The 22,228-nt window shown below is 37.0% G+C and overlaps 1 protein-coding gene across 1 annotated transcript; it reads left to right on the top strand.

The window, feature by feature from the left end:
- Nucleotides 1-15,097: 15,097 nt before the first annotated feature.
- Nucleotides 15,098-15,987, top strand: LOC107261193. The gene is made up of 2 exons (XM_015718672.1): nucleotides 15,098-15,268; nucleotides 15,571-15,987. The coding sequence occupies exons 1-2, from the start codon at nucleotides 15,098-15,100 to the stop codon at nucleotides 15,985-15,987; spliced, it is 588 nt and encodes a 195-aa protein (XP_015574158.1).
- Nucleotides 15,988-22,228: the final 6,241 nt, after the last annotated feature.

The raw sequence follows: 22,228 nt of genomic DNA, 5'->3' as shown, positions 1-22,228 counted from the left end.
CACCACAAGCTAGAATAAAGCTTGATAAGTCGCAAAGTTCAAGCAAGAAATTAAAGACAAAATTCCTCACAATAAAACTCAAACAAAATTTCATATATCAAATTCAATCATGCCCCAAAAGAAAGAGAAAAGGACTTGTTTATATAGAGTACAAGTCCATGCACACACTACTAAAATAGACTCACACACATAGGATTACTTTTACTCTTAAATGGCCTTAGTAACCACTATCCACACTAATAGCCATTACTTGGTATTAATTACCCCATTAACTTGTATATGGTGGCTCTTAATAACCACTACCCACATTGATAGCCATTACTTGGTATTAATTACCACATTAACTTGTATGGTGGCTACATGTAACCCTAATTTTTATTAACATAAAAACAAGTTAAATATTATTCCTTGGGCCTCCATGGATGCCTTATTGGGTTGAAGTTCTTGGGCTTTCCAAATGTCCCTAATTAAACCCAATATGGCTTGTTGAAGCTTCTTAGATTTGGACCTTGTGATTGGGCCTTCTTGTACTATTAATGGATCTTGGATCTCTTTAAGCTTTGAACTTGGATTCACATCATAGTGAGTCAACGAGAAATAGAGATTGATCAAAATAAGGTTAAGGCTATTCAAGAGATGTCAGTGCCAAAGACAGAGAAAGAAGTCAGAAGACTTTTAGGATGTTTGCAATACATCAGTAGGTTCATTTCCAAGCCATGATGGTTTGTGATCCTATATTCAAACTCTTGAGGAAACATTAACCCGTTGTATGGGATGAACACTGTCAGAAAGCCTTTGGCAATATTAAAGAGTATCTAATAAAGTCGCTACTACTAAAACCGATGAAGGATGGAAAATTGTTGATTCTATAGTTGGCCTTGGAAGAGGAAGCCATAAGAGCGATAGTGGCGCAGTGTGGGTCGAGTGACATGGAACATGTAGTCTATTATCTCAATAAGAAGTTGCTACCTTATGATTCGAAGTATAACCTCATAGAAAAGACATGTCTAGCCATGATATGGGCTATAAGAAAGTTGAGGCATCATTTCCAATCTTATAAGGTGCAAGCAATTTTAGAAATAAACACATTGAAATACTTGTTTGAAGCTCTGCCTCTCACAGAAAAGCTGGCTAGATGGTTAGTGATCTTAACAAAATTTGACATCGAGTGCGTCTCCAAGAAGGTAGTCAATAGTAGGGCTCTAGCGGAGTTTTTAGCTCATAATGCGATTAAAGGAGATGACTCTTGGGATCTAGAGTTCCCTGATGAGAATTTGGGGCAATTAAAATCAAGAGGGGAAGATTTGCTTCGATGGACCTATAAATGCAAGAGGTACAGGGTTAGGGATAGTTTTTATTATGCCAGAAGGAGAAATGCTACTGATGACTAAAAGATTGGATTTCAAAGTGACTAATAACATGGCAAAATAAGAAGGATGTTTATTTGGATTAGATGTGGTTGTGGTAGCAAGAGCAAAGCAGCTAATGGTCTATGGCAATTGCATGCTAGTGATCCAACAAGCTATTGAGGAATGGGACATGAAAGAGGAAAGATTAAGACCATATGTCAATAATCTCAGGACTTTCGTTTGCAATTTTTCTAAGTGTTCATTCATACACTTGCTGCAAGACGAGAATTAGATAACGGATGCCCTAGCTACTTTATCATCAATGTGGGACAACCCTTTGCGACTTCCAATGAAGCCATTGGTGATCATGAAGTCAGGAGCACCTTATTTTCAAGGAAATTAAGTAATGCAAGTTCAGATGGGACCGAAAGAGAAGCTTGGTTCTATAATCTGAAAAGGTATGTAGAATATAAGGTATATCCTAAAGAATTGACTGCAAAGGAAAGGTACATTGCAGATACATGCCAGAAATTACCTCAGCCATGAAAGAGAATTGTATAAAAGAATGGCCTCAGGCATCTAGCTCTAATGTGTTACTAAGTTAGAAGCACAAGTAGAGATGGAAGAGATGCATAAAGGAGTGTGCGGGCCTCATACGAACGGCATAGTATTGACTAGAAAGATTATGTGTTAAGGTTATTATTGGTTAACAATGGAAAAGGATTGTATAGCTCTAATAAGGAAATGTCGTGAATGCTAGCTTTACAGTAACCTAAGTAATGTACCTCTAACTGAGTTACATAACTTGACATTTCCATGGCCTTTTGCAACTTGGGGAATCGATATCATCGGACGAATAAAACCTTCTTCGAATGGTCAAGATATATTATAGTGGTAATTGATCATTTTTTAAGTAGGTTGAGGTTGACTCATTCACTATTGTGATGGTAAGACAAATGGCTAGGTTTATAGAGATAAATTTGATATGCAGATATGGAGTCTCGCATCATATTGTAATTGATAATGGCATGCAGTTCATGGGTGAAATAGCGGATTTGTTAGCAGAATACAAGATCGGACATTACAGGTCTTCTCCGTATAGACCTCAAGCAAATGGAGTGGTGGAAGCCGCCAACAAGAACTTAAAGAAAATTCTCTCAAAGATGGTATAGAATCATAAGGATTGGTCATCTTGATTACCCTTTGCACTTTGGGGGTATCGAACAACTGAGCGAATGTCGATCAGACAAACTTCATACTCTTTAGTTTATGGGATTGAAGCGGTACAACTAATTGAGTTGGAACTGAAATCTTTGAGAGTTACATTGGAGGCAGAAATACTAGAATACCAATGGACTGAACAGAGATAGCAACAGTTGACTCTAGTTGATAAAAAGAGGATGAAAACCCTATACCACATGACTTTATACCATAAAGAAATAGCCATGGCATTCAATAAGAAAGTAAAGCTAGTGAAGATCAGAGCTAGAGACTTAGTGTTAAAACACACAAGGCCTACCATGTTTGATCGAAGAGGGAAATTCAAGCCTAATTGGGAAGGCCCGTACTTAGTAAAGAAAAACCTGCCTAAAGACGCCGCTAAGATCTCGAATCTAGAAGGAAACGAGTTCTCTGAGCCCATCAACCTAGATCATCTCAAGAAATACCATGTATAGAAAAAATAGCCTGCTGATTGGAAAATCCAAAAAAGGTTAATCAGGCAAAGTCAAGGCAATGAGAGAAAATAATGAGTTAGAAAATTTGAAAAGACTGGCTGATGACAGGAGTTGTATCCTGAGAAATCAAAATATACTCATTTAGGCCTCTATTAAATGAATAATTTGTTTAGAATTCTTATCAAACGTACATATGTATGTCTATTACCTTGCGCACTAACTAAAAAGAAAAACTAAGCTAAAGTACTAAGCAAAATGAATGAGATCTAAAAAAACAAGCATATTTTCATATTCTTCTCTCCTTTGCATTTGCATTTGCATCTTTAGAATTAGTAGCTAGCTCTCGAGTTCTCTTGAATCTCGCATATCTTTGGTAATCTGAAGCTCGACCTAAGCTTTGTAGTTGCCATATGTGATTAGATCACCTTCGAAGTCAATGTTGTGCTCTATGTATCGACGAGGCAAAAGTCTCTCCATTTTGTCTAAGAAATCTTGTCTGAGTGGAAAGCCTTCAAATTCAAGAGAGAATTTCAAAATCCGTTGCTTTATCCCATATCAGAGGCAAAGTATCAAAGGTGTGTAGAAAGTGGATGTCTATAATCCACGTAAAGGCACACAACTGTTGTACACCTTAGTGTGCCATGCATGATTCTCCAACCGGGATAGGACCATCGAATAAGTGTATCTGGGATACCCTTCATCCAAGGAATCCAACCATCATGATCCTCTAGGATAACAACTTATCGATCTTACACATGCTTTGGCTCGTATTTATCAATGTTACTCAGGATGGTCAATATCTAGAGTTTTTCATGCAACCAAATCTGCAAAAGGAAAAATGAAAAGAAAAGAAGAAAAAAGATAAAAGAGAGAAAGCTAAGTTGAAAATCTAAAATGGCAGCTTAGCCAATAAAAAAAGTCAGCTAAGTTGAAAATTCAAAAGCGCGTCTTAGGCAAAAATTGATACAAAAGCCTGCTAAGTTGAAAACCCGAAAGGGCAGCTTATGCAAAAATTAAGACAAAAGCCTACCAAGTTGAAAATCTGAAAGGGGGGATAGGCAAAAGTTAAGGCAAAAATAATAAAGGAAAGAAAAGAGATTTGATTGTGTACCAATAAGAAGAATAAGGCTGTTTCCAAACCATTGAAGAGTTTTCTACATGTCTAACCCAATGATGGTTTCACCTAGAATGATGGGTATAGGATCTGCTCCATGCTCCACCTGATCAATAGTGCCAGCAATTCTGATATCTCCCCCTCCTTGAGGAGAAATCAATATAAATTGGGAATAAAGGCAAAAGCCCAGCATCTGAATTCAAGCAGGTGTTCCTCTTTATTTCTTCTCATAACAAAAAAGTTAGGGAAGTAAGAGTAATGTACTCACCAACAGAATGAGAAAGTACTTTAGCTGGGGGCATGTCAAGAAGTTCCACTAGTTTGCTGGGAAAAGGATTGTTACGCCTTGACAAAGCGATCAGATGAGAAGAGTCCATAAGCCTCCAAGAATGATAGAGAACTTTTCAATCATGGGGCATATCTCTTGCCCATTAAATATAAGGACTTGGTCTCTTGGACACTAAAAGTTGATGGCATAATGGAGAAACCCATAATCAAGCTTACTATGTTGCATGGCTTTAAAGGATGCAACATGAAATTTTCCAACTTTGATCCATTCATTACCAGTTAGGATTTTGATAAGCGTTTGCCGGCTTTTGGCACTTTTTTGAGACATGTTGTTTGACTTTTGAAGATAAAAATTCATATATGGGAAGTGTGAGGGGGGTACGTATATTTATAGGCCTCAAATCAGTATTTTATTTGGACTCTGCGACTGCAAAGTCGAATCGACTAATTATACAGTTGATTAGTTGTGCGCACAACCGAATTGGCTTAGCACACAGCCGATGATGTCATTAGCCTATTTTTTTAAAGGATTTTTGACAATTTTTTGATTCCTAATCATATATTTACTCAAAATATATGATATTAAGTGGAAAATAATGACAACACATGGACCAAAAGTGCAAATATTATATATCAAAGAGTTGAGTTTTACAGAAAAGCAGCAAAAAGAAAAAAATACTAGTAGAAAAAAAATCAAAAAGTTTAGTAAAGATGACAAAGACAGTTCATGTTAACTCACTGAAAGGCAGTGTTTTAATATAATATGGAAAGGTTCTGGCGAAACTGGGGCTTCTCTCACAAGTCCCCTATCACATCATCTAAATCAGTGTCCATCCCTTGAGTCCGCAAGGTAGACAGCTGAAGTGTCAAAGTATCGATCCTGCGCTGCTGAGCATAAATCTAATGTTGTTGGTCGACCACCTGCCCTTGCAAGCTCTTATGGTCTCTGTGAGAAAACCCAAAAGGAGATTAGTGAAATACATTTTATACATGCATACATACTACATTTTATAAAACATTTTCTGTTCTCACCCACCAGTCCTCGCGAAGGATGAAAAATTGCCCCTTCGCAGCGCCAACCAGCCAATGCACATGGTCAAACTGATGTCTTTGAACCTATGTGGTTATTTGTAACACTAACATTTTAGAAGAAGAAAGGATGCAAAGTACCAATAAAGAACAACTTATGTGTATGCAAGTACTCGAAGTGAAATCCAGAGGAAGGCAGTGTTTCATGGCAAGCCGGTGCTCTATCACACCATGAGGACTCCAGTACGAGACTATCCAATCACAGAGGAATATGATGCTCCCAGAAATCACATCCGATGTGGCTGAAGTAGGTGTTTCAAAGGCAGCACTAATGGAAGAACCCGAGAAATGGGAGGGCTTCAAGTGTCGGGCAGACCAACCCTCTGTCAGCTCAGAAGTAGCAGGGTACGAAGGATGAACTACAAATAAAGTAGTTGCATAAATAAGCAGAATAAGCAAGACAAAAAGAAAATTCAACAAAATAAGTCAAAAGAAGTACTTGGCACAGTCCCTAGCAGTTGAGGAATGAAGGAGGCATAGTCCGTCCTTTAGGACTGGATGGTAAGATTCTCGGGCTCATCATATGTCACTAATCATGCCGCTAGCTCCTCCCTAGCAAGATCCGTTGTTCAAGACATTAAGAGGGGTGGAGACAAGGAGATTCGGCGTATGTTGGGGCCTCATTCCCATCCATAGATCCTCTTGCCTAAATACCATGCCCGATAGGCAGGTCCGACCAGTAGAATCCTCCCATGCTCGAGATCAACAGTAGAAAACATATAGGGATCCTAATGACGATGCTCTCCCAGCTAATCACTGTAGATCTATAAATTGGTAATTCCTCTCCGACGGCTGAAAACGCCCGATGAGTGTTCAATTTTGCCAAGAGAGGAATTACCTCCCCTTTTACAAGCCTTAGGTCATTTTAGCAAGAAATTGGTGGTGAGAACTCTTAGCTAGATGTAATTGGAGTACGCCTGAAGAATCTAGAAGATGAGACTACCAATTTTAAAATTGGTTTTATGGAATTTGGTTAAGAATTGGCTGAGAAATCGAAGAAAGAGTAAAACAGGATTTGAGAGAAAACAAAAGGGAAAATGAGATAAAGTGATTTATGAATGGATAAAGTCATTTACACTCTTGGCCATTTGAAATTACATTTTAGTCCTTAAATGGACCAAGTATAGATATAAGACTCTAAGAGGCACATGGAAGGCTAGTTTGCATCCCGAGGCTGAAATTTTCAAAAAGTTACAAGTTTGGTCCTGACCCATCAAAATTACATTTTAGTCCCTAAGTGGGCCGAATATCAACATGGATTCCGAAGGATGTAAATTGAGTCAAATTGCACCCTGAGGAAAGAATTTCTAACCAAGAACACGTGAAAGTGAGAAATTACCAAATTGACTCGAAGTGGTAAATTACCTCCTCAAGTGGAAAATAACCAGAGGATAGTCTCTACAAAAGTAATTGGGCATGTTCCCAAATCAACGAGCATAGTTCCCAAATCAACAAGCGTGATCCCTAAAATGACTGGCGTGGTATCCATATTAACAGGCGTGGTTCCCATATCATCAGGCGTGGTTCCCAAGCCAACAAGCGTGGTTCCTAAATTGGAGGCGAAGTCCTCAAAACTCAAGCGGGTGTGGTCCCCACATCAAATTCAAATTTCCTTTCTCAATCCGAGCTTACGGGAGGTGGCTTCTACAACTTATCAAGATATCATTTTTGTCCTATCCGCAATACCCGTGAATTTAAATTTTAATTGCTTTAATTTTATCGAGGGTAATTTGGTAAATTTTTAAATTAATATTACATTAAATATTGATGAGTTAATTATTTTACATATGTAAATAAATAAACCATAAATAATAATAGTCGGGGCAAGGGTGTCTTTGTAGCAATTTTAAAGGGGGGACTCATTTGTATTTTCTCATCTTTTATTATTAAAAAAATAAAAAAATAATAACATAGCAAAAATTTTCCTTCCCTTCCTTCTTCTCTCTCCCAGTCACCCTCTTCTCCCTTTTCCTCCTCCCTACCCTCCCATTCCACCGCCGCCTGCCCCATCCTCAAATCGCCGCAGCTTCCTCCCTTCTCTCATATCTCGATGTTCGGTACCACCGCTGAACAACCTCTTGTTGGCATGTCTTTGCCGATCTGATGCCGGAAACACACTCTGGGACCCCGAAAACCTCAAGGCAACCCTTCCTTGCCAATTTCCCTCTATTAGTAGTAGTGGATGAGCCTCACTGAAGTTGAAACTTTCTAGCCTCGATCCAATGACTTCAGGCAAGTTTCAAGTGAAGAAATTTGCATATTTGGACTCCCCATAACTCAAGCTTCGCGTAAGCGCCTCCGAGTTAAAAATCTGACACCGTTGATAGTACTGGCTATCGGACCTTGATGTTTTTCGAACATAACAAAGTTCAGGTTTCGACTCAGTATAGTTTTATTTAGACTTTGGAAACTATTTTTGAATTATTAAAAAAATTTTGGTGTATTAATTGTTAGTTTAATTAATTAATTAAATTATTTAATTAATTAGTAGCCTGATTTTAGAATTATTGCAGATTAATTACAGAAGGAGTTAATATTCTATTATGTAAATTAAGGCTGTGATTAATTAAATTAAATGCAAGGAAAAATATTTGTATGATGTATCGTGAAATAATATTATTTTGCTGGACTGTTAATTTTGTATTGTGATTTAGATTGTGTTACGAGTCGGAAAAATAATACAGTTTTGGTGGACGACTCTCGTTAAATAATTGTGGAATATTGAAGTGTTTCTAACAGGTTCTAGATCCATTATATGGGGGGTAACCGTCCATATTTTAGGGGAGGTTCTATCAAATTTTTGGTAGAATTTTTGAGTCGAAATTTCTTAGACAGTCTAATCTAGGAGTCTAGGCTTAGGAAAAATTATGAATATCTTATTAATTGAGTTATTTTTGTGAATAGATAATCCGTCCGTCCAGCCAGCTCCATCCAAGGCATAGGAGTAGACTACGGAGCATGGCAAAACTATGAGTTAAAGTCATATATCTTCTATACATATGTCATATGCCAAATTTTTATATAGCAATTTTGGTTAATAATTATTACATATATATTATTACCATCGTATATTTTCTTTTTTTTGTCATGGTGGATATTGCTGGAAATTTTTATTAATTCTTATTCTATATTTAATTAATTGATTTATAGATTTAAATTATTTATTTATTATTTATCTAATTGATTGATTTATAAAGTTTAGATTAGTTATTTATTATTCATCTAAATAATCGTTTTATGAATTTAATTATCTATTTAATATTTATTTAGTTAATTAAATTTACGACTGCAAATATGTGTTGCTCAATATTATTTAATAGGTTATTGAACAATAGTTAATTTGCTTACTATTTATATATCATTTTCTGTATTGTTGATATTATGATTGCATATTGACTCGGGATGAGACGGAAATAGAACATACCACCTGATGGGTTACATTAGGACCGCATGCACACCGATATTGATCAGAGAAGGTAGTAAAAGAATATTTTTAGAATTGCCCTATGATATGCATTGTTTTACACATGTTTATATGCTCAATTACTTCCATTTTTGTGCATAGTTATCTTGTTTTATGCCAGAATCACCTGTATTTTGGTTCCTTTCATGTTTCAGGTGATCATCGATGGACATTATCAGTATTTGAGGGAGATACATGTGAATACGGACCAGAATCCATCAAAATTGAGCAAAGGCTAGCATTTCAAGGTTAAGCACGGCCTAAACTCTGGCCGTGCTGAACCATTGACATTTGACCCTCAAAATTGACCTTTCGGCATGGTTTTTGATGCCACCACGGCCTCCATCACGGCCTATGGTGTCTCAGCACTGGTGAGGGCACGGTTAGGGAGAAGAGGCTTATTTTTCGGGACTCGGAGGTTCAGCACAGGCTTGAGCACAGCCGTGCTGACCAACACATGCGTGAGCATGGCTGTGATGACCAGCAAAGGCTTAGGCACAGCCGTGCTGACCAACACAGGCTTGGGCATAGCCGTGCTGAAACATTTATATAGGCAAAATTGAGTTCTTTTGTAGGCGGTTCGATTTTCTGACTTGATTTCATATATACATGAATAAGCCTCTTTTCCTAGACTTCAATACTCGACTTTAGGAGACTATTTCATCTATTGAAGGAAGGATTACATTGGTTTTAACATCCAATTGAAGATCAAGAGGAGATTTGGAGGCATTTAGGGTTCATTAATCAAATTTGGGGATTTTGAGTTGTTCAACCAATTCGAAAGAAAATGGTGTATCTATTTCATTTTCTTTATTCTTTCATTGTTATTGAATTCCTAATTGTTTTAGACATGAACATGTGTAGCTAGATCGATTAAACCTATTGGGATTTCCTTAATATGTCGACTTAATACTAAATTGTTGGATTGTTTGAGTTCCTTTTTGTATTCTTCTTGCTTTCAGTATTAATAAGAAATCACATTATTCATGAGACGTTGTGAATTGTGTTCCTTAGATTGCTTTATGTAATTGAGAAATTCATTAAGTAATTGAATTTTTAATAGCAAGAACTGGTTAATGATCACTTAGAGATAAGGGTAATTGGCTAGCCGGATTAAGAATTAACAAAGCTTAATAGAAGCGGATTAAAGCTTAATGCTAACTTAATAATCGATCTTTAGGAAGAGATTCCAACTTTAGGCTCTTAGGTTTAGGAATTCAGTTATCTCGAGGGGGAGGCCAAATTCAGTTAAAAATTCATCCACGGGTAGCATAATTGGATTCATTAATCTGTTATCTTTTATTTGATTGCCAACTAGGTTAGGTTCCCTTTGGGTTTGCATTTCTTGTGTTGATTATTTCATTCATTTATTCATTCTTGCATCTCATTTAGATCTCAGTTTCTAGTTATTAGCAAATTTAGAATTCATCCATCATATATTTTAGGTTAGATAACAAAGAACGAAGTGGTAACTATGGGTTTTCACTTTTCCGAGAATACGACCTTGATACTCGCCATTAGTGCTAGACTGCATCGATAGGTTCACTATCTTAGATTGTAGCTACATAAATAATCACCCTAGTTGAGTATAACTCTCTAGGCTGTGAGAATTGATATCCGAAGGAAAGGTCCCTGGTCAAGCATTGCTCTCTCGGCACTAGCTATATTGGGAATTAAGTGACTAGGCTGGATTTAAGGACTCTAGTTGAGCTTCGCTCTCTAGATGGTAGTCCTATTGAATAAGAGAGCCGAAAGGCTGCTAGTATTGAGGTTAGGGTTCTACTGAAGTGCTCGTCCCTATGAGTTAAAAATCCACTATTTTAAATTATACTATGGCACTTACTTATTATTTTATAATGTTCCACCTTATTTTATCAACCATTGCATACGTATATCTATGGCTACTTTACTTCAAATATATGATTTTAATTCACTCCCGAGACTGACAGTCTCAATTCTATATTTTCAAGTGATAGCTAGGTCCTCCACCGACTCCTTTTTACAGCCCGACTTTTCTTTCCCCCTTGGGCTTACTCTAATTAAATCTTAACTATTTGTATTTAAAATTATTTGAAATTCTAGTCTCTTCACAGTAGTGTACTTGGTACCTTATATTTTAAATTGGTTTGTTAAAAATTATGGGACATTTGCTTGTAATCTAGCTGGAGGATTAATTATATACATATTTGTGAGGGTTTTTTAGTAGTATATTATCATGTATGCATTTATTTGGATCTTTAGCTAATTAGACTTAGTACGGGTTTCGATGGCCTTAAGCCTACCCATTCCCTAGCGCCGGTCACGAGCCTGCAGATTGGGTCATGACAAAGTTGGTATCAGAGCCTAGGTTTAGATTTCCTTTGACCTAGGTTAGCTTCCTTAGCTACTGCAGAATTAGGGTCAAGTCTGTCCTTGCATATTTCGTTGATTCTAGTATTTGAGCTATACATTAAAGAGTCTGTTATTGTTTTGATATCTTGTTGTTTATTTTCAGTTTTTTGCTATACTGAGGACTCGAGCAGCTGCAGCAGCAGCAACGGCCCAAGAGGCCTAAGATGAAGTTTCTGCCTAATCGACCCCACCAACACCAGCCCGTGATACCATGAAGTGAGGTAGGCCCCGAGAAACAGCCCAGCCAGATCAAAACGAGGCTCAGGAGGCAACCAGTGCTGGTAAAGTCCTAGTTGAAGCATTTATAGTTGGCATGACTAGGATGCATAGGGCTTTAGAGCAGTTGTTGGCTTTTCAATAGCAATGCACTGCCTAGGGTTCAGGGAGCCACAATAGTAGGTCCGATATCGGGAATTCGGACGAAGTCCCCATGTCTGAGTATACTAAGCTAAGAGCCATAGAGTTTGATAGGGTATCTAGGGACCCTTTGGACTTTCTGGATGAGGTTGAGAGGAGGGCATCAGATTTGAACTGTTCAGATAAGAGGACCATCAAGATGGCAGGTTTTTCTCTGAAGGGGATAGCATCTCAATTGTTCAAAGACATGTTCAATGAGTACTTTATCCCTTTCAGTGTATGGTAGGAGTATAGAGAGAGGTTCAAGAGGCTGGTTAAAGGAAATCTATTAGTGGCAGAGTACACTAGGCGGTGTGTGCAGCTGAGTAGGTACGCGCCCTATATTGTGGGAACCGAGGAGAAGAAGAACAACAAGTATATATTGGGACTTGGTGCAGAGCTTGTCTCCTTGGTTCAGTCTAAGAACAACAGCTTCGTAGAGGTGGCTGATATGGCTAGACATATGGAGATGACCCTATGAGGGTTTGGCGAGAGGATTAATGAGGGAAGAAAAAGAAAACCAAGATTGAAGGTCAGACTAGTGCACAACCAGCTATGCCATTTTACGACAGTGGAGGCTACTCTAGAGGTTCTGACCAGCAGGCCGGGTAGGGAGGCTACCGTACTTACAAGAAAGGTAGACACAATCGGAAGGGTAGCTGAGGATTCAGGCTAGGACAAGGCTTTAGTGGCAATGGGCAGAGTTTTGGTTATAACAACTCTAGTTTTAGAGCCAGCACTTGTCAGATGTACAACAGGTCACATCAAGGACTGTTCTTACTTTCCAGCGGAGCCTATTTCAGGTGTGGCGAGATGGGTCATATGGCTCGAGCATGTTTCCGCTATTTCAGTTAGCCATCTTTCTATCAAGGCTCGTCTACTACTGTGACCCTGCCAGCCTTTTCTAGAGCTCTTGGATATTCTCAGGGTGAATCTCAGTTTGTCAGCCAACAAGACCATGGTTTTGAAAGTAAGCCTTTGGGAGGCCGATCAAGGGGCAGAGTTCAGAGTCAGGCTTCGAGCTCTCAGCAGTCAATTCATGGGCAAACAAGAGTGCTCATTCTCACCCATCAGGATGCACGAGCCTCTAATGTTATGGTGTCAGGTATAATTCCAGTTTGCTATTATGAGGCTAGAGTTTTGTTAGACCTTGGGGCTACCCATTCCTTTGTATTGCCTAGTTTTGCTTTAAGGTTGGGTGTTCAACCGGTTAGACTTCAGGTTCCTATGTTGGTCAGTACGCTGTAAGTGACGCCTTAGAGACTAATGTTGTGTTTTAGTCGTGTCTGGTGTTAGTTGAGGGTCGAGATTTGATTGCTAATTTAATCTTGTTGGACGTAATGGATTTCGACGTAATTTTGGGAATCGATTGGCTGGCTATGCATTATGCCATGTTAGACTGTCGGGAGAAGCAAGTAACTTTTCAAATTCTGAGAGACTCAAAGTTTTATTTTAAAGGTGAGCAAATACATGACCCATCAAATCTCGTATTAGCCATTACGGCTAGACGGATGCTTTGACGTGGGTATCAGGGATATCTAGCATTAGTCAAGGATACTTCGGTAGAAAAAGGTAGAGTCAATGATGTTTCGGTAGTCTATGAGTTTTCTGATGTATTTCTAAAAGAGCTACCAGGGTTGCGCCTCATAGAGAGATAGAGTTTCTCATCGATGTCGTACCGGTACAGCTCCTATTTCTATGCCACCCTACGGAATGGCATTAGCAGAGTTAAAGGAGCAGTTGCAGGACCTCTTGGATAAGGGTTTTATCAGACCTAATACGTCTCCATGGGGTGCTCCTGTTCTGTTCATGAAGAAGAAATATGGTACCTTGCGCCTCTATATTGACTGCCAGTAGCTGAATAGAGCGATGATTATAATAAGTATCCACTTCCTCACATCGATGATCTATTCGATCAACTTCAAGGAGTTGCATGCTTCTCTAAGATTGATTTGTGATCGGGGTATCACCAGTTGAGGATTCATAAGGAAGACATTTCAAAGACGGCATTTAAGACGCATTATGGGCATTATGAGTTTCTGGTAATGTTTTTTGGACTCACTAATGCTCCTGCAGACTTCATGAATTTGATGAATCGGGTATTCAAGCTGTTACTAGATCGCTTTGTCATTGTATTCATTGATGATATCCTGGTGTACTCCAAAAGCGAAGAGGAGCGCGCATGGCATTTGAGAATGGTACTTCAAACATTGTGGGAGCATCAGTTGTACGCTAAGTTCTCCATGTGAGAGTTTTAGTTAGGAAGAATTGCTTTTCTAGGTCATGTGTGTCTAGAGAGGGTATTTAAGTGGACCCTAAGAAAGTGAAGGCGGTGACTGATTGGCACAGACCGACCACGATGACAGAGATTTGTAGCTTTTTGGGTTTGGTAGGCTACTATCGCTGATTCGTGCAAAACTTCTCGAGGATAGTAGCACCTTTGACTAGGCTGACTCAGAAAAACATCATATTCCAATGGACTGATGCGTGTGAAAGAAGTTGTTAGAGGCTGAAAGAGTATTTGACCTCAACTCCAGTGTTGACCTTACCCTTTAAGACTGGTAAATTCATGCTGTATTGTGACGCTTCCAAAGTGGGTTTGGGTTACGTTCTAATGCAACATGGTAAGGTAATGGCTTATGCATTTAGGAAATTGAAGATGCATGAATAAAATTACTCTACTCATGATTTGGAAATGGCAGCAGTAATCCTTGCCCTTAAGATCTAAAAGCACTACCTGTACAGGGAAACGTGAGAGATATATACGGACTATAAGGGTTTGAAGTATATCTTTCAGCAGAAAGAGTTAAATCTAAGGCAGAGGAGATGGTTAGAACTTCTAAAAGACCTCTCACCAAAGAGTTGCACGAGTTGTACGACCAAGGGTTGCAGATGGAGGTATTGGAATTGAGAGCATTGTTGGCACATTTCAAGGTTAGGTATGTGCTTGTTAATAGAATCAAGTTAGCTCAAAGTCAAGACCCACAGTTAAGAAAAATTTGGAAAGAAGTGAAGCGGGTCGAACTAATAATTTTGTTATAGATAATGACGATACTCTCAGGATGGGCACTAGGATGTGTGTTCCTAATATGGATAATCTCAGGAAGGAGATTTTAGAAGAGGCTCACTATACAGCTTACCACATACACCCAACTTCTACCAAGATATATCACGATTTGAAAGGCAATTATTGGTAGAATGGAACGAAAAGGGATGTGGCAGAGTTTGTCTCCAAGTGTCTGACGTGTTAGAAGGTTAAATTAGAGCATCAGAAGTTGTCAGGTTATTACAACCGCTTCTTATACCATAGTGAAAATAGGAAAGGATTACTATGGATGTTGTATCGGGTTTACCTAAGACTTCGGCTGGTTATGACTCTATCTGGGTAATTATGGACCAATTGACTAAGTCATCGCACTTCCTTCCCGTGAAGACTCCTTATTCTATGGCTACGTATGCACGAGTGTATCTGGAGAGAATTGTTAGTCGTCACAACATTCCTGTTTCTATAATGTCTGACAAAGAACCGTAGTTCACTTCGAGGTTTTAGAGAGAGCTACAAGAGGAGCTTGGTACTAGATTGGAGTTCAACACAGCTTTTCACCCTTAGACTGACGGACAATCAAAGAGGACAATTCAGACCTTGGAAGATATGGTTCAGATGTGTGTGATAGACTTTGATGGACAGTGGGATTGGTACCTACCAATGATTAAGTTCCTTATAACAACAGCTACTATGCAAGCATCAAGATAGCCCCTTATAAGTCATTTTATGGTCGGAAGTGCAATTCTCCTATGTGTTAGGAAGAAGTTGGCGAATGGAAGTTAGCAGGACCGAAGTTATTTCAGATCACTTTGGAAAAGGTTCCTATTATCTGCGAGCGACTGAAGATAGCTTTCAGTAGGCAGAAGAATTATGCAGATCCGAAGTGGAAGCACGTGGAGTTCAGTATTGGGGAATATGTGTTCTTGAAGGTGTCCCTTATGCGTGGTGTGATATGGTTTGGCAAGAAACACAAGTTGGCCCCTTATTATGTGGGACCCTCTGAGATTATTGACAGGATTGAAGAGGTAGCATACAAGTTGGACTTGTCGCTGAATTTCTCATACGTGCAACTGGTATTTCATATATCCATATTGAGAAAGTACATTTCGAATCCATCGCACGTGTTGCAGCCTCAATATATGGAAGTAAGTGAAGACTTGACCTACGAAGAGTAGCCAGTTATGATCGTGGATACTCAAGTTCGCCAACTGCACTGTTATACCGATGGTCAAGGTGTTATGGTGAAATCATTCGACCGAGGAGTGTACCTGGAAAACCGAGCAAGAGATGAGAGACCTCTGCCCTCATTTATTTCAATCTTGAGGTAAGCCTTGCTTTTTTCAAAAGTCGAGGATAAATTTTCTTAAGGGAGGAGAATGTAATACCCGTGAATTTAAATTTTAATTGCTTTAGTTTTATCAAGGGTAATTTGGTAAATTTTTAAATCAATATTACATTAAATATTCATGGGATAATTATTTTACATATATAAATAAATAAACCATAAATAATAATAGTTGGGGCAAGGGTGTCTTTGTAGCAAATTTTTGAAGGGGGGACTCATTTGCATTTTTCATCTTTTATTATGAAAAAAATAATAATAATAGTAAAAATTTTCCCTCCCCTCCTTCTCTTTCCCCGTCACCCTCTTCTCCCTTCTCCTTCTCCGTACCCTCCATTTCCGCCACTGCAGCTTCCTCCCTTCTCCTATTTCTCGTCGACGTCGTCTCTCTCTACCTCCTCCTCGCCATTCCTTGCTGCAACAAGGAGGAAAAGTCGACTCACCTTGTTGTTGCCGTCGAACAGCCTCTTGTTGATGTCTCTTCGCTGACCTGATGCTAGAAATGGACTCTAGGACTCTGAAAACCTCAAGGCAACTCTTCCCCACAGATTTCCCTCCGCCAGCAATAGTGAGTGTGCCTCGCTGGAGTTGAAACTTTCTGGCCTTGATCTAGTGACTTCCAGTGAGTTTCAGGCGAAGACATTTGCATATTTGGACTCCCCACAACTCAAGCTTCCGGAAATTCGGCACCATTAACGGTATCGGCTTTCGAACCCTGGTGTTTACTAGACGAACATAAGTTCTGTTTCGGCTCGGTATAATTTTATTTAGACTTTGAAAATTATTTTAAAATTATTAGAAAATAATTGGTTATTAATTGTTAGTTATAATTAATTAATCAAATTATTTAATAAATTAGTAGCCTGATTTTAGAATTACTGCAGATTAATTACAAAAGGAGTTAATATTCCGTTATGTAAATTGAAGCTGTAATTAACTAAATTAAATGCGAGGAAGATATTTGTGTGATATATCGTAAATAATATTATTTTGTCTAACTGTTAATTTTTGTACTGTAATTTGGGTTGTGTTGCAAAGTCGGAAAAATAATGCAGTTTTGGTGGCCCAACTCCCATTAAATAAATATGAAATATTGAAGTATTTCTAGCAGGTTCTAGACCTGTTATATGAGGGTAAACGTCCATAATTAGGGAAGGTTCTGCCAAATTTTTAGTAGAATTTTTTAGTCATAATTTCTTAGGCAGTCTAATCTAGGAGTCTTTAGGCCTAAGTAAAATTATGAATATCTTATTAATTGAGTTATTTTTATAAATAGATAGTCCATCCGTCCAGCCAGCTCCACCCGAGGCATAGAAGCAGCCTGTGGATCGCGACAGAACTGTGAGTTAAAGTCATATATCTTCTATTTATGTGCCATATGCCAAATTTTTATATAGCAATTTTGTTTAATAATTATTACGTATATTATTACCATCGTGTGTATATATTATCATGGTGGATATTATTGGAAATTTTTATTAATTCTTATAAAGTACGTATAACTTCTAACCAAAAGATTCATTCTTTATGAATCAAGTACCATTCAAAGAGTGCATTGCCTCTTTATTAATGAAGAAGAGAAGGGCTTTGTATAGACACCCTTGAGCCATGTTCTGTTCGTCGCTCTAGGCTCACCGTTATTTTATTTCATTCTATTTATGGGTTCTAGCTCCAAAGAACATATACATAGAGCTATGTCGACTTATATATTAATCATCTATTTACTATTTTAATTGATTAAATTTATAACTGCAAATATGTGTTGTTCAATATTATTTAATATTGAACAATAGTTAAGTTTCTTGCTATTTATATATTATTTTCCGCATTTTTGATACTATGATTGTATATTTATTTGGGATGAGATGACAGTAGAACATGCCACCTGATGTGTTGTATCAAGACCGCGTGTGTACTAATATCAATAAGAGACAAGTAGACATGTTCGTGGGACGGGCCTGACTTTTTTTTGAACAAGCCCGAGCCCGCCCAAGCCCGAAGATTTTTTAATATCCCTCTACCCAAGCCCAAGCCCTAAATTTTTTAAAAAGCCCGGCCCACCCAACTATTAAACCTGTAAATAAAATTCTAATTTGAAACTTCAAAACAGTAATATACTAACGCTAACAGTAACAGTATATAAAACACTTTCCATAAATATTCAGCACAAATATTCAAAATTTAAACCCAATAAGCATGTTCATCATGATAACAAAGATACAAACATCAATTAATATTCTTAACCATCCAAATAAAACTCCAAAAACTGAAAAGAACAACAATATAAATGAAAACTCCTTCAAGGCAAATTCACATTTCCTACAAAACAAAAAATATTTAAATTAATAAGTATTTTATATAAATAAAAATAACTAGTAAGCTAAATTAATATATAAATAATAAACTTACCTAAAAATCCATAATTTCACTTTCTTCTTTGCCATCAATATCACTAATATCATCCTCATTTGAGCTATCGGATTCAAATTTAGGTGTAAAATCATCTAGACAAAAATTCACAAAATAAAAATTAGTTAATTATAAAACTTAATTTGAAAATAAAATTCAGAAAATAGATTGAATTATAAATAAACAACTTTTATTACCTTCCGTACGAATCCAATCCTTGAGACAATCTAAAGCTTGAACCGTCTTAGAATTAAGAGAACTTCTAGAAGCAGTAATGTTCTTGTTTCCAATGCTAAAAGCATATTCCGAAGTATGTTGACTCTTCCAATTATCAGTTGTCAAACAAATTTTACGAGGAGCATTGGAAATCATTTCTCTAAGATTATCCCTTTCTTTCACATACAAAGTAAGAATATCTCTTTTAAGAGTATGCCTACTATATGCTCTAAATTGAGGACGCGCCTTACACAACATGCGCCTAAAACCCTTTTCTTCCACAATAGTAAAAGGATGAGAACCTTGAACAACAAACATGCTAATGCAATGGCGCAATTCATCATGATCAAACTTATAATTCTTTATAGAATTATTCCCATCAGTTAATACTTCACTACCTATAAGAAATTGTTTAATATCTGCATTTCCATATTTTGAGCATTTAGTTATATGACGCCTTAAATGTGATGTTCCATTTTTTGCAGTAGCACTCAAAGTAGACTTATAATGCTTATATTTTGCTTTGGCTTCAAAGTAGACTTATAATGCTTATAATGCTTATATTTATCGTTTACGATTAGCTCAAAATGTTCCCAAACAGATAAAGTAGTCTTTGCTCTCTTTTTGGAAACTTCATATTCTGCAAAGCCATCCTCAATGGGCTATTTATCTTTGTCATTTTCAGGTACTATAGAATTTTGTTCTTCAGCCATGAACCAAGTTTTAATCTGCATTACATAAAAAAAAAACAAATAGAAAATGTCAGATTTCCATTCAAATAGTCAATATAAATTTTAGTTTATAATCCACCAAAGAAATTAAAAAAAAAATCTAACTAAATTTCATAATACCCAAAAATGTTAGAAAACGTAGCCTGCCTAATTTTGTTATAACCCAGAAAAATAATACAGGTCACAACAATAAGCCGAAAATTTCATAATTAAAAAAAATCTAACTTTGGTATAATCCAGAAAAAATAAAATGATAAATGAAAAAAAAATCAATATCAATAACATGTTTAGATTATAACCTAAAAGAAGATAAATCACCAAAAATAAAAATATATAGAAAAAATCTAATAATTATATATAAAGAAAACGAAATACCTGTGTTGTTGTGTAGTCCTAGTCCAAAAAAAATAGAATCCGAAATTCTTAAGATATTAATGATATGTTTGAAGTTTGAGAAGAAGAGAATGGGGTTAATTTTTTTGTTTGAAATAAATGGACTAGCGGCGGCAAGCAACAGAGGAGAGGAAATGAGAGAAGAAGAAATATGGTCAGATGGGTTTCTTTCAAATTTTAATTACATTTAGGATTTTCTGTTTTTATTTATATATTATTAATAATAACAAAATTATAAACATAAATAATAGCTAGCTAAGTGGTATAAGGCACTTGATTATAAAAAGAAGGTCATAGGTTTGAGTGCTACAAGTACCACATATCTATTTTAAAGCTATTTTTTTAGTAACTATATTAGACATTGGACCAGGCCGTGCCGGGCTTGTCCTAAAAATAATTTTTCCAAGCTCGGCCCAAAGAGGGCGGGTCTGGGCGGTTACCCAGGCCCATGAATAGGTCTAGAGACAAATAATAAAAGAATATTTTTAGAATTTGCCCTGGTTGAGTATAACACTCTAGGCTGTGAGAATTGAGAATTGATTGCCGGAGGAAAGGTCTCTGGTCAAGCGTTGCTCTCTCGACGCCGGCTATATTGGGAATCAAGTGACCAGACTGGATTTAAGGACTCTGGTTGAGCTTCGCTCTCTGGGCGCCAGTCCTATTGAAATAATAGAACCGAAAGGCTGCTAGTATTGGTGTTAGGGTTCTACTGAAGTGCTCGTGCTTTATGAGTTAAAAAATCTATTATTTTTAATTATGCTATGGCACTTACTTATTATTTTGTGTTGTTCCGTCTTATTTTATCAACCATTGCATATGTGCCTTTATGGCTGCTTTACTTCAAATATATGATTTTAACTCACTCTCGAGACTGACAGTCTCAATTCTAAATTTTTCAGGTGAGAGCTAGGTCCTCCGCCTACTCCTTCTTACAGCCTGACTTTCCTTTCCCCTTCGAACTTACTGTAATTAAATCTTAACTTTTTGTATTTTAAATTATTTAAAATTCTAGATTCTCTGCAGTAGTGTACTTGGTACCTTATATTTTAAATTGGTCTGTTAAAAATTATGTGATATTTGCTAGTAATCCAGCTGAAGGATTAATTTAATTATATACAGATTTGTGAGTGAAATATTGGTTTGTTTTAATAGTATATAATTATGTATGTATTTATTTGGATCTTTGACTAATTAGGCTTACTACGGGTTTTAAGGCCTTAAGCCTACCCATTCTTTAGTTGGTCACGGTCCCATAGATCAGGTTGTAACAGTAACCTTGATATTATGATTTGTCTCAATTTATTTAATTGCACGCATGATTATAAATCTCGACAAACCGGGGGTAGCTGTCAGCATCCATTTTCCGGATCTAGATATCGAGGGAATTATAGAAAACCCGATGATGAAAGTTACTACCTTTCTCGAGTTTTGGAGATTAAGAAGTGGAAAATCTGAGAGAAGGATGTGAATAATTGGACTTAAAATTACTTTTCTAGAATCAATTTGGACCCAATTGACAGAAAAAAAAAAGTTTGAGGGATAAAATGAAAGCTTTCACAAATCCAAGGACTAAATTGTCAAAATTTCTAGAACTTTTGCTCCTTAGAGCCTTAGCATAGAGTTGATTGGCTCTACACAATGTTGATTAGCTGTTTTCCAAATCGGATGCCGTTTTATATATATTTTCGACCTAAAATGCCAAAAATTGGTAAAAATAAGTTTCTAGAAGGTGTTTACGGTAATTATTAGTATTTGAAGTATTTTTTATAATAATTGTTTGAAAACAAAAGATTTAATCCCTTTTTATTTGTTAGCTACTCACTAACAAAGAGCTCCTAAATTAGGAAACCTATTGATGAACGACAAATTTTTTTCTAAAATTTCAAAAATAGAACTGGATTCCCAACCACTCTTTGATTCAACAGCTTCCTCATCTCCTGAGACTCGCAGAACGACAACCAATGGTAACAACCTGAGGGCTCTCCTACATCCACGTCATCAACATCTCTTCTCCTATTGCTTCTTATATATATATATTTTTATAGAAATATATTAGGAATGTTTTCTAATGTTTGTTCCACATGATTTACATGATTAGACTAGAACTCCTTTATACTAAACATGCTAATTTTAACGGGTTTTGAATCTGATGATAAGAACACTTTGGTTTTTGCACTTGATTAGTTAATGGTAAATATAATTAGATTATATTTCAATTCTTTTGTTAATATTACATATTTCTAACTGAATTTTTACCCTATGTGCATGTGAAAATCGGTTCTGGGTGCGAGAAATCGAGAAGAACTATAAAAAAGCCACTCGAAG

This window comes from Ricinus communis, chromosome 2, assembly GCF_019578655.1.
Source record: "Ricinus communis isolate WT05 ecotype wild-type chromosome 2, ASM1957865v1, whole genome shotgun sequence".
NCBI lineage: Eukaryota > Viridiplantae > Streptophyta > Magnoliopsida > Malpighiales > Euphorbiaceae > Ricinus > Ricinus communis.
This window is presented reverse-complemented; position numbering and strand designations above follow the sequence as displayed.